The sequence below is a fragment of the Bombus bifarius genome, unplaced genomic scaffold, assembly GCF_011952205.1.
Source record: "Bombus bifarius isolate JDL3187 unplaced genomic scaffold, Bbif_JDL3187 scf7180000007977, whole genome shotgun sequence".
Classification (NCBI taxonomy): Eukaryota; Metazoa; Arthropoda; class Insecta; order Hymenoptera; family Apidae; genus Bombus; species Bombus bifarius.
In genome coordinates, this window is record NW_022884362.1 from 4,211,040 (window position 1) to 4,224,935 (window position 13,896).

General features: G+C 33.2%; 1 protein-coding gene across 2 annotated transcripts; it reads left to right on the top strand.

Moving 5' to 3' along the window:
- Positions 1-7,489: 7,489 nt before the first annotated feature.
- LOC117204210 lies at positions 7,490-13,283 on the top strand. Of its 2 annotated transcripts, none has more exons than XM_033441401.1 (4): positions 7,490-7,542; positions 8,393-8,596; positions 9,150-11,113; positions 11,533-13,283. In XM_033441401.1, the coding sequence occupies exons 1-3, from the start codon at positions 7,525-7,527 to the stop codon at positions 11,109-11,111; spliced, it is 2,184 nt and encodes a 727-aa protein (XP_033297292.1). In that variant the 5' UTR covers positions 7,490-7,524; the 3' UTR covers positions 11,112-11,113; positions 11,533-13,283. The 2 variants fall into 2 exon arrangements, with proteins under 2 accessions (XP_033297292.1, XP_033297293.1); XM_033441402.1 differs by having other exon boundaries at positions 9,285-11,113.
- Positions 13,284-13,896: the final 613 nt, after the last annotated feature.

Genomic DNA, 13,896 nt, shown 5'->3' on the forward strand with positions numbered 1-13,896 from the left:
TTCAACACAAAAGTATCTCAGTACATAATCTGACCTTTCAGAGTTTGCTCATTACAATTTCTAATTGAATAATAATAATTAAATACAATTTTTTAACAACTAGCTTAATAACTTATTGAAGAGTATAAAAAACTATAAAAGAAAACTATAGTCTAGAAGAAGTCTAGAAGACTATAAAAATTTGACATTGTCAAAATAAATCCATGGATACCAGAGAGGATTATATTTACTATCATTTAGTAGAGGATTTAGTAATAGAACTTAATAATAAAAATTAACTTTTCATATGAATAATCTTTCTTATTCCCTAAGGATTAAATTTTACTTCAGTGAAAATGGACATGAAATCCTTCTAGATAAAACACAGTACAATGTCTTTGCTTGAGTACATTAAATTACACTGATAACTTGTCGAGAAATAAGAAATGAAGTTACACGTGTATTTAGCACTCGTATCTCGCATAGGTAAATGTAATTGCTGTGAGTTTGCTAATGAGTTTGCTACTGACAGCAGGTTATTTTCTATTGGTGTTTTACAGCGGTTAAACGCACGCGTAAGGCTCTTCCGTAAAAAGAAATTAGAAAAATAAGGAAGCCAGCGTCTTTTTGATGTGTAAGCATCATTACATCATCAGAGATGTGTGCTGTCCGATTGCTACGTTTTCACTGATCTACTCATAAATAGCACGTGCACAACCTTTTCGAAATGGGAATTGGATCGATCAAAATCTTGAGAGGTGCAACGAAATGATGCAATACATAGTTATCAATACAATTGCGTGTCTAAATAGTATTATTCAAAGTATAAATTGCCATAAATTCTACTTTAGCGGTAGGCAAGGCAGTTTACGCAATAGATCTGATGTTTACACGTGATCGATAGTCTTTAAAATACATAAAAATGAATTTAATTTCTGTTAGGCAGGTATAAACAAACCTTTTATGTGATTTGCAAGCTTGATAATCAATATAGTCACGGTACAAGACAACGAAGACAGACTAGAAGAACCGAACAATAATCAGGAAATAGCAATCCAACGGTAGGGAACGTGTACCTCTTTGTAGATAAATTCGCTTTTGCGGTAAAAGTTGAATGCAACTACTTCAGTGAAAGTGATTGAAAATGAAAGGATCTGGTTAAAGTATTAAATCAAACTGCTCCAAGTTTATATACGGCAAGTAGTTGGTAACAATACTGTTTTCCAAGTTAAATTCTGAAATACAATTGCGAAAGTCGATTGAATGATTTATATACGAGCCAAAATTGTGAAACTTTGCAAGTGATAAATATTTCTTCCAGATTATCGTGAAAGAATCGTGTAGGTAAATTGAATTCAATGGCCTCCTTTTACAGTGACACTTTAAAGAATTAATATAAATTTAAAGAAACATAATTCTCTAGTAAAATTTTAATACAATAGTAATATATGTAATAGGAAAGTTGACATATTTTGATTATGTTATCTAGTGAACGTAACAAACAATTATTTAAATTATATTATACATATATCCTATTGTCGTTATATATTACTATTTCAATTTACCTTTTTATTTGTAATACTCTAATTTTCAAATACAAAAATTTCAAATACATACGTGCGATTAAAATCACCCATTAAAGATTTTACAACTACCGCACCCGCAACATGTTAGGAAAAGTTGCATACTAACTTTATAGAGCACTGTTTTACCGGTGGAAGATTAACGAAACAATTAAATTGTTTCCTACTTTCTGCACTGACGACGCTTTCAGGTTTCAATCACAAACGAGATTCAATTTTCTAAGGCAGAAAATGTAAAAATGATAAATCATACTTCACAAATGAACTTTTCAATACACAGAATCATAGACAAATATACATTAGAACCTAACATCTGTTTCTATTTGATACAAACATATAAAGAGACATATATGAATGACATATGTCTATTTAGCATATTTATTTTTCTTAGATCACAAATATGTGTAATTTTATCGTTAAAATGCAGAAAAAATAATAGTAAGTAAGCATAGTCATTGATCAAATATTCATAAATATCAATATTTAGTAATGATGACGATAAGTTAATTATGAACATTTAAACTCGATTTGAACAATGTAAATGTATCAATGAAATGTAATTTATGTAATGATTCATGTAAATTTTAAACAATATTAAACATATTATCTGCGCGTTATGCTTACTTATGGTTTAAAATGTATAAATTGAACTCACCATTATAATGCCAAAACAAAGTTAATGTAGTGACGCACGCAACGATTTGTGAGAAACACAACGAAGGAACACGACGAAATCTGTGAACCTGGTAACAAAAACACAGATTAGATTGTTTAAAAATAATGAGTACTTTCAAATGTTTGTTGCAACACAAAGAATTTTCTTTCGCTTATCATTTTCTATTTTCACTAAAGTAATTAATAATTACGTACCTTCAGAAGCGTCGTTATTGCAAATTCATTTCATAAGGAAATGCATAAAACTATGCGAGTTCACATACTGTTGTATGATTGTTTGATTATTTATCTATAATCTACGCCTCGTAAATTTCATGTAACTCTAACCTAAGAATAGTGAAAGATATAAAATCAACGAAGTCACATGCACAAAGTATTTACTTACTTTCAATTAGACTCAATGTAATTCACCTACGCACTTTTAATCCTTTTTAATCACTTAAAACACTGAATTATTTATACCGGCATTTACGACGGACGCCACTCAAAGCAAATTCGAATACGACTACTGGAACATACTACGCACAACCAAGTTTACTATTCGAGATATATCGAGCGTAATAGCGCGGGACTTTGTTTATATTCAAATACATATAATTCAAATATAGAAGTAATTAATTGTAAAGTATCAACTAGATTTGCAATGAAAATAGTATTTATTCATGTATAGCGAATAAAAATGAGAATAAAGCATCGAGTTAATTAATATTGTCATTAATTTTATATTCATACAAAAGTGATATTTGAAAAAACTTTCGCGCATATAATTTAATACTTTGAAATTTAAATAAATTCCGAAAAAATTCAGAACTTAAGATTTGCAGTTAAGATAGACCAAAATTTAGATTAAAATTAAATCAAAAGATGCACTGTGCTTCTTTTTTATTTGTAGTATTTCAAATCGACAAAAATTTAAGAATATTTTCTATGCTTGTCTTTCTAAATATTTAAATAAAATGTGAAATATTTCTACAACGATAATCCAATAATGATAGAATTATATGATAGAATATTTTCACCGTTATTCATTATTACATATATTATTATACATATTATTATACATATTACCATACATATTAAACATATCTTGTACATACATGTCTTATATGCACATCAACTCACTATAAATCATTCATTATGCTTTCAATACCTATAACAGATAAAAAAGTAATGAATGCTCGCAAACAGTAAAGAGATATAGAGCTTTATCACGCGACACAAGACAAACTTGTAAAGACACACAGTATCTCAAGCAACTTCTTCCGTTCCATTTAGACTCGACCTAATAACGATGCCCATTTCCTTCTCGATTGTCTGACAGAGGTTTTAAAATACAACTTGACATAATTCAGCGTTACAAGTGTTGTTGGCGTTAATATATATTTCCGTCAATCATATATTAGACGTGCCGTTAGTAACCTTCTAGATTCTAAAGAGTCATTACGTACAGTATATCACAATTAAAAAGATATTTTGGAAGATAATTTACGATGATTTAAAGTAAAAAGAAATTTTACTTTTATTACATATACATGCCAATGTTCGCAGTAATAGGATCATATAAGGTCAAGCTTCTCTAATATATTCAGTAAATCGCACTGGGCAAGAATATTAAATGCAACATGATTCTGATTCAAATTATTGAAAAATTATTTGAAAACTTAGATATATTGCAGATACTAAGAATATATATATGTTATTATTCATACAAAATATTTAATCATACAAAATAAAACTATAAATTTATATATTTGAAACGAAAATATATTATACTTACGTTTTGTAGAAAATATTTTTTATCTTATTTATTAAATATTTTATAAATTTATATATATATAACATATAGTTCTTAAACTCACGTACCTATACATGTGTATACATACAGCACTTACACAAGATTTTATCTTTCTCTCATAAAATGAAAATAGCTCACATTACCAGCTAGTAGTCCTTTTAAGTCTAAACAGTAATATAACATAGTCAAGGTATTACATGTCATCAATGAGTCATTACTTATGTACTGAATATTCTATTGCGAATGATAAAATATGTATCTAGGGTGAGATATTACTTCACCTATATTTATTGGCTGTAATTGTAATTTGTTTATCCGAGAAATTATAAAGTTAATCTAAAATAAACAATCATTTTCTTCATAAATAAATTACATAATTATAATTTCATTCAAATACATATAGACCTAACAATTTTTCTTCTATCAATAGCTGACGTTATATTATTATTATATCGTTCTCAAAATTTTCGTATCTTTAATTTGTGAAATGCAAATTATTTCCATGTTAAAAGGATTCTTATTCATTATCATTGTTTCATAAGTTTCCTATAAGAAATTACTCTAATTATCACCTACGTGAATAAAAGACGGTAGAATTTGAAATACATTTTCAGTATTACGAAACACTAAAAACAGAATACCATTGTTCAGTTCTTAGAGCAAGAATGTCAGTTGTTTCACAGGTAATGATGTAGGCGTGTCCACAAAACATACTCACGGCAATGTGCGGTCTGTGGTTGCGTTACAATTAACACTGTACTCTAACTTCTTCCGGAAAGTTAGATTGCATGTCTTTAAGTGTATCTCGATTCAGATTCTCCCACTCCTGACATTTAAAGTGACCGTGCTGTAATTAACACGATCAACGAAATTTCGTAACAAGTACTGTACTTTTATATAACGTCATACTGGCATTAACCCTGGTACAATTTCGAGTTCTAGTTAATACACAATAGACGTAAAAGGAAAATTCTGACAAGCTCGTTAACATTTTTACAACTGCTTGAATTTATCTTCTAATGTTTTCGATTACGGAATATTAATTATATTGATATCAATATCAAACACAAATTTTTCAGCAACTTAAAACTAACTGTTTAACGGCATTTTTAGAATGTTCTAAAACTCACATCAATTATTACCAAATAAGTATTATACAAAATAATCAAGAAATATCGCTCCGTATCAGAAAACATACATGTTACTCCGTAACAGAAAAAGATAATGTAACAATGGTGCATCTTATATGAAACTTAAATGTAATATTGCTTCATGTGATCAGAATCGAATCTTCGCATTCTCAGCGATCAGAAAGGGAGATCAAAGATTTCATAGGCATGGGCATTTCATAGGCATTGCGAGAAAGGATTAATATCTCCATGTAAAAGGAAGACAAAAAGTGAAACTGAAGCGTCATTTCCTCCATTAGCAATTAAACAAAAACAAAGATGAATATCCTAGCAAGTAAAATGGAAATGCAGAATTGACAAGAGTAAAAATTTCGCCCCGAGGACGAAAGGGTACTGAACAATTAATATTTTTGCAAGTAACAGTACATTACGCGTAAATATGTGTACTTACAGACATCAGAATCGCAAATGCGAAGTTGAGCAATGCAACTATCTTAAAATTCCGAATAACAATGACTCGGAACTACGACGGGGAAAATACAATGACAATCTGCGAGAGACTGAACAACAAGGGGCCAAGATGGAGATATACAACCGATAGGTCCACGATGTGGCATATCAAGGTGGCATCAAAAAAGAAAAGAGACTCTGTACGAAACTTGGAGGAAATTGCATGATGTAATAATTGTCCTGTGGGAGTGTCTAGAATAGAATTCGAATACCACAATACGAGTGTTGCACACTATGGGAACTATTGTTACAGATTTTACAGTCTACTGCTGTTCTTGCTTGGCCGCGAACTCCCACGTGGCTTTCACTCATGTCCCCGCGATTCCAAAAGTTCTTCGCGTTCTATTCTGTCGTCGCCGTTTCCTTTTCGTCTCTGTACCACCACCTGCTAGGAAACTTCCGCTCTTTCTCGTTGACGGTTTACGCGCACTTTCATCGTGATCGACACGAACCTACGAGTTTTTGTTTCATTCTTCTTTTCCTTCGAAGATTTATTATTTCCTAGGAAAATTTCTGTTACATTACGTATAATTAATATAGAAAGAGATTCCTGAATAAGGCGTATAATGTATTTTTTAGTTAAGTGATCGAATTAGTAGAAAATCAGTAGAATTATCATGAATTTTTTATTTATTTTGTAAATATAAAAAGGAGCAAGCCTCCTGAGAGCCACTATAACTATCAATTGAGATATAGCTACGTTGTTTGCCCCTTTTTCTAATTTTTAGTTTTTATTTTCCAATTAGATATTTTAATATCTCATTCAAACGTATTTCGTTTGATTTTATGATTAAAAAACTTTTTGAAAAAAAAGTTATAGGTCTATGATAAATATATATATGTTAAGTGTATTTTTTATGTATGTAAGTATTAAGTGTATTTTTTACCCAAAAAGTACCTCAGTTAAAATAATTTGAAATGCATGATAAAGAAGAAGATTCACTGAAATGTTATTAATAATATTTGTAGATTTTATGAATGATATATTTTTACAAGGTGAGCAGTAGAGAAGTTTAGGTGGAGTTATGTACGATGAACATAATTGCCTCTGAAAACTTATAAGCCATTGTAGAGACATTTATAATAATTTAAGCTACGTTTATTGCTACGAGATATTGGACGTTAGTTTACAAAGTGAAAGAGCACAGAGAAGTGGAAGGTATGGAGAAAATAGATTTAAACTGTGTGAACAAATATAAGCTCTGTCTATAAGTTAATTGAATGCAAAACATGGGAAATGAAAATGTAGGTAATAAATTGTAAATCGTAAAATGTAATTTGGCGTTGAAATATTTTTTAAAGAAAAAAGTAGATTTTAAGATCACTAGAATGTTATTTCTAATTTTATGTTAATTGTAACCCTATATTTAATACTGAAATTAAATTTACAAATTCCTATTGTTCTTATCGTATTTTACCAACATCTATAGTAAAATTAACCTTACCGATCGTTATGTTTTTTTTTGCAAAAACATCCCGAAAGTGTGCTTTTGTTATTAATAATTAATAAAGAAATAATTTTCTTCGTAGCCAGAAGATTCAATCGTGAAGAGATTGAATTTCCAATTCTTAATCTCCAATTAAATAGAGCTACATATAAAAGTAAGAGCCCAATGCCAAGTGAATGAAAGTTACGTAATTTCCAATTCCGAAGTCAAGAATGCTCGATTAGCGCGTGTTATTCAATATTACACCTTTCCGTAACAAACGTTTAGGGGTCATCAAGGTTGAATGCGTTGCTAGAGAGCAGTCTATGGTGAAAAGGGTGGTGGTTGTATACTGTGCCACTCTATATATAACGGCAGTCGGCACCCCACACGATATTAAGAACGTTCACCGCATCTGCGGTAACATGGTTTCCAGTTACAAGGTACTTACTCCTCGAAACACTCACGACTTGCCGATCAGTGTGGCAACGTGTTCACTATATCGGGCTATCGATTGATTATTATCGAACAATTACCAACGCTAATTACAAATCAGCGAAATTTAATTACGATGCGAAACCCTGGATATATTATTCATTGTGGATTCTCGGTGATTGTGAATATCGCAGTGCATCGTTTCACTATCTAGTGCACAGTTTTCATAGTTCGTCGCAAGTGACATCTCTTTAAATAAATCTCATTTATAGCGTTTGCATTCAGTGAAAAGTGTTCTGGTGTGAATTCATTGTTTATCTAGTTCAACTTCGCGACTTTATGATTTCATTTTTATCTATCCTGAATTACTAGACTGCAGACGGTTAGGCCAATTTACAGTTGCTTTTATGCAAATTTATGAACACAACTAAAGAGATAGGAACTAAATAAAAATTTGTTCTTTGGTGGATATTTCATATATTTTTGTATCTTATATGCAATCTGTATATTTTTACATTTTTCAGTGTTTTACAAATGCATAAACATCCGCAGTCTGCTTTAGAAATTTAAAAATTCTATGAAATAGATAATCTCGGATTATAATGACGCATTTAAAATTGCACGACAAGTAATTGAGACAATACCTGCTGCTGTGCATAAAACAATTAGAACTCTTTAATTGTACTTAAGTATAATCTAATGCTTCTAATAAATCGTCAATTTTTAATATTTTTTAATATCAGAATATATTTATTTCTCACACGTAACAATATGCGCTTCGGTTTGAAATAAGTTAATAGTGAATACGTTAATATAAAATATTCAACTAATTAATCATCTTTAACTCTCTGCCTGTAGAGATCATCACCTCCTGCCGTTAAGATGACGCCATTTCTGATGGCAATTTTCTGTCTGGCTACCGCAGGCTGCTCGAACGTCACGGATCAGCAAACATCTGAGACACATCACGATCAGCAGGTAGCGATCTTGAAACAGATCAGAAAAGTGAATGAAGACGGTTCTTACACGTATGGTTACGAAGCAGGTGACGGATCCTTCAAGGTAAGATGTATGTAATAGCTATTGCACCGTTTAATGCGAAAGGCATGTAATGGGCGTTCTGCGTTCTTAATACTTGTACAAACAATTTATCGTTGTATGTTACGCGTCCCGTATCTTAAGTACTTCACTGGAAAGAAGATATAGCGTTTACACAAGCAAATTATTATACATCGTTAAATCTTCAATACGAATAGCATTTATTTTCTAATTGCCGGACGTAAAGAATATAGTTTCTTTGAATAATTTCAATACTTTATTTATAGAATTCTCTTGAAACATTGGTAATGCAGTAAATAGAATAGGTTAGATGTATTAAACAGAAAACTTGAAAATGCATGATGTACATTGATAATTTGAAGTAATGCTAATTATTTTATATTATACTATGATATTTAAAAAAAGGGAGAAATCTAGTTATAATAGAACAAATATAAAAAAAAATCAAATAATATAATATAATATTCGAAAATTCTTTTTAACTTTTACTTGTAAAATATTTCCAAAAAAACTTCAATCAACGGTAATTTTTCTGAACGCAAGAAATTATTGTCAGGTCGAGAGTCGTGACGTTCTAGGCAACATCAAGGGTACGTTCGGTTTCGTCGACGCGGACGGCGAAATAAAAAGGGTGTCGTACTCTTCCTCTAACGGAACAGGATTTAAAGCAACCACCGTGTCGCCATTGCAGGAACACGTGTCCGTCGTACAGAGCATTCCGCGTATAAATCGCACCACCACAACCAAGAAGCCAAGCGTCGTTTATCCTTCGTCTACCGAGGCGTCCACAAAATCATCGGTGGTTCAGTCGATACCGCGAAATAGGAAAACAACGACGACCTCAACAACTACAACTACAACCACTACGGAACAACCGAAGACTATATTTGGCCATTATTTAAAAGGAACCGGAAAAAGTAGACCGCGTTTCGTGATCAATGGCCAACAAAGGCCATTGGTAATAGAAGAAGAAATCACAGAGGACGAAGATTCACAGATAAATCGACCAAGTACAGAGGACAAGACTTCCACGTATAGAAAAATCATTTTCGCTAAACGACCGGTCGAGCAAAATCTTCGACCGATATCTGACGACTTCGTAGAAAAGGAAGACGATGGTAAAGTAACGAGTGGAAATAATTTAAGAAGACAGTTGCAAGAAGAGACTACGAAACCTAACCCGATCGTAGAAGGCAGTAGCGACGACCATTCCGACGTTTATGGCGGATCTTTGTCCACGACTCGACCTTTGTTCACCACAACTACGCCACCAAGGGTTCTGCAACGCGTTTCACCTAATCGAATCGACAGACCAAAAGTTTACGTTAATCGGGAGAACCTTGCGCCATCGAGGTTCGAAAACGTAAACGTAAAATACGATAATACCAGAGTTTACGAAGCTGAGACGAAGGCGCCTCAAGAGGAACGTACTCAGCCTCAACCGGTTTTGATTCGAGGCCCAGCGCGAGTGCCCGAAAACCGCGAATATCTACGACAAAGTACCGAACCTATATTTGTTAGACAACAGCCTGAACAATTTCTACGTGAACTACCAGGAGGAAGAATCCTAGTTCCTTCTCAACAGAACATCGAAGAAGACCCCGCTTACAGACCACTTTCTATCAACAGGATTTTATTACGCCCTCTTCCGAGCCAACAGCCGCTTTACTCGACAACCACGGATGCAAATATTCATTACCTGACGGAGAATCCTCTTCCAGAGCAAGAGGAAGAGCCGAGAGTCGCTATGGCGCCAGGATACATGCGTCCAAGACCTTTTCCACGGCCTGTAATCTTTCAAGAACCTGAACCAAGACCCAGGCCCGTTTTGAGACCCGTTGCGCCTGCGATCACTCACGCAATGGATGAAAGAGAGTACCAAACGACTCCTGAATATTCTTACAGAGGCAGTACCATCGCTCTACCTCCAGAACCTCCAAATCCAATTAATACACCTCTAAGCAGACGCGACTTCCAATTATTGTTAAGAAGATTGCTCGTCAGTCAGTACGGCGTCCAAGCTCTTTCTTATCCGAAAAGCTACTTAGAAGACGCCTTGTACGATCAACAGCCGTATCCTTCTTATCAGCCAGGCTATCAATCTACCGCACCACGACCGGATATCGGTTACGATCAGCAAATTCCTCTTCAATATGGAGATCGTGTTCCTGTTAGACGGCCTGTGTATACCAGGGCTTTGAATCCTGTTTATCAACCTCAACAGTACGAGGATTACAGCGATGGAAGATACACAAAGAGGGTCTATAGGCAAAAGTTCTACACGCAAGAAGTAGCTGATGACGGAGAGGAAATATTGCCTGCTCCTATCAGAGAAGCTTTGTTGTTAAGGATGTTGCAGCTGGCAATTAACGCCGAAAGACCTCCCATGGTTTCTTCTCCGGTTATGACGACCACGACGCCAGCTTCGAGGTACAGAAAGACTGGACCAGTTAGGAGTGTACAGATCATCACTGACGAAGATGAGGAAGAGAAAGAGGCGATGAAGAAGAAAATGTAACGGTTAGATACTTTTGATAACTTTCTAAAGTTTATTTCTTTGACGCGATGGAATGATAATTAGGCTGCGGATATCATGTAAATTCATATTTTTATGAGCGCATTTGAAGAAATGGAATCTATGCAGACATTTGTTTCGTCTACTAAATATTAGAATCAGTATACTATCTTGAATGTCTTATGCATTATTTGCACATTACTGTTTCTTCTGTATATTCTGAAATTTCCCACGAATGCATCAAAAATCCACAGTCTAATGGTAATAGCAGAGATAAAATCAAAAGAAGTTTAAATTTATAGTACACTTATGGTACAAGAGAAATAGTATTAAAGAATTCTGTAGAACTTTCTACATACTCGATTCGTTCTCAAACTTATTGCTAGTACTCTATTTATGTTCTTTTTATGAAATGATATTTCAGACCCGTTCCGATTCAATAGGAGAAGCGTGACAAGTTGCAAGGTTACCACTTCCTCGCCAATTAATCTTCCTTTCTCGAATGAACGGTCAATAATTTTGAAGCAAGAGTGGTTACAGTCTTAATTACAATAGCTACGACAGAACTGGGTGGGAGATCATCGTTTTCTTTAATGAAGAGCGTGTACAAAAGAGCGTGAGAATAAAGGAAAAACAACGTCGATAGGCACAATACTGGCGACACAGTTTTCACGGAACAAACTGGAATCGTCAGCGAAACGAATCGACTTCTCGGAAAGGGAAATGTCCCACGTGTGTTCGTCCAATGATTTTCCGCACGACAACTTTCAACTATCTCGCAACGCTCATTTCCTTTCGAGTCGGATCGTCGCTACTTTTAAGTCGCCTCGACACTAATGCAATTAGACGAACGTATATATGGTCAGCCCGATACACTCGACGATTACGTTGATCTTGCATATACTTGCATTATACTCACTACATTTCACCCTGTGTGTCACGTTGAATTATAGCATAGACCTTCCAAAGACGAACAGGTAGCATTACCAGCAGAGCACTGAGCAGGAAGTATTCTAATTTAGCTCAATGGTGATTGCGTACGTTCGATATCACTGTGAGTGTAAATTTATTAGATATAAATTACAAGATTTTGGGAGTTTATTAGTAACGCTACAGATTTATATTCGATATCGTGTATGATGTTCAAAAAGTTTTCCCTTTTATTCAGACAAAGAAAATATTCTAGCTTTTAATTTATCTCCTGGAAGTCCGTTGCTTTGCTTTTTATCAAATTATCATTTTTGACTATTGTCTACAATGCTCTTCTTTAATTTCATTAAAAAATTGTATTGTAGTTTCGATGTCTATCCACGGATAAGCGAGGGGTACGCGACTAAACAGATGTAAATAACAATACTAGTTCCATGTTTGCTTGAAAGTGTACCAATTGAAGAAAATGACGTGAAACTCATGGTGCATGTTTTTTACTTAAAAATTTAAGTTATCAATGATTCAGTGATCAATAACGCTTCAAAATATATAAATTCAATAAATTGTAATACTTGTACATACTACTATATGAACTAGAATAGTACTTATAAAACATAAAATGATCTATTGAGATACAAGTAATATTAAATTATTGATAAATCAAAATAATGAACATTCTCTTCAATATTAGAATTCATTTTAACAATATTGACCATAATATTGAACGTACAGGAATCACCAAACAGTATCATCCTTTAGCCTTCGTATTGTAAATATAATGTTATACAAAGCTAGTGTAATATACGTATCGAAATAAAACGAGTTAGATGGTAGATGGAATGGTGTGAGAATTCATTTCACAAGCCTCTGAGAGCCAGCGCACCAGGAAAGAATAATAACGTGTCTACCTGTTGGTAATTAGCATCACGGATTGCGACACTTTGCTGTCGGATACGAGAACTAGTATTTGTTAGACGGTCGCATTGCTGGTACGATGGCCACACGACGGGGGTGTACATCATGGGATTTTACACGTAGTTTCCACGTACTCTGTACTCTCTTGCTTCTTACCAAATCTCCGGATGGAGACATGTTACAGCTCCGGGAAAGTTTCAGTGTATGGAAAAAATTCCTCTCTAGAAGTTGATGAAATGATCTCCGTTTAGGGTAAGAGTGGCAGCAAAAGTTCAATCTTCTAAAAGGAATATCGTGTGGTAAATTGTGATATAATATGAAAATTGCAAAGGGGTTTATTAATTTTATAACAATGATTTTTGCTATAAATATTTGTAAACAAGTGAATCTTTTAAAACGAGTGAGATTGTCATTTTATCGCAGTTATCTGCAGAAAAATAAAGGTATTTAAAAAGCTGTTAGAAATTAAATAAAATACTTAATAAAATTATTAATATTCTTACGATGCATACTAAAAATCAAATTAATAATAAGCAAAATTTTTAATATTTTGATAGAGAAACACGTTGGCGAATAGTATCGTTTCTGAGATGAATACTAGATATGAAATTAGACATCGAGATAAACCAATAATTAGATTTAAAAAATTAAGAATTTTGTAATTACCATAAAATTACTCAAACTGAACGTTTCATGAGTCTTTCCTTTACTCTTCAAGCATGCCTTCTCTTTAACAACACTTTCTCGTTTAAGACAAAAATGTAATTTCCAGTTATAGTCATACATATAATTTCATTTACTATGTATAAAAGTGTTATTGACGTTTGAATTCAATTTCTACAACTACCACTTTTAATACTTTTATTAAAACAATAATAACACATTACGATTGGAAGCAACTTTCGACTTATTAACAATCATTACTTTGGCATTGAAAAGCACG

What these genes read in the sequence shown, in the direction of transcription:
- LOC117204210 (XM_033441401.1), top strand. An exon ending in CAGGTGACGGATCCTTCAAG is followed by an intron (nt 8,597 to 9,149) that starts GTAAGATGTATG and finishes AATTATTGTCAG; the next exon opens with GTCGAGAGTCGTGACGTTCT.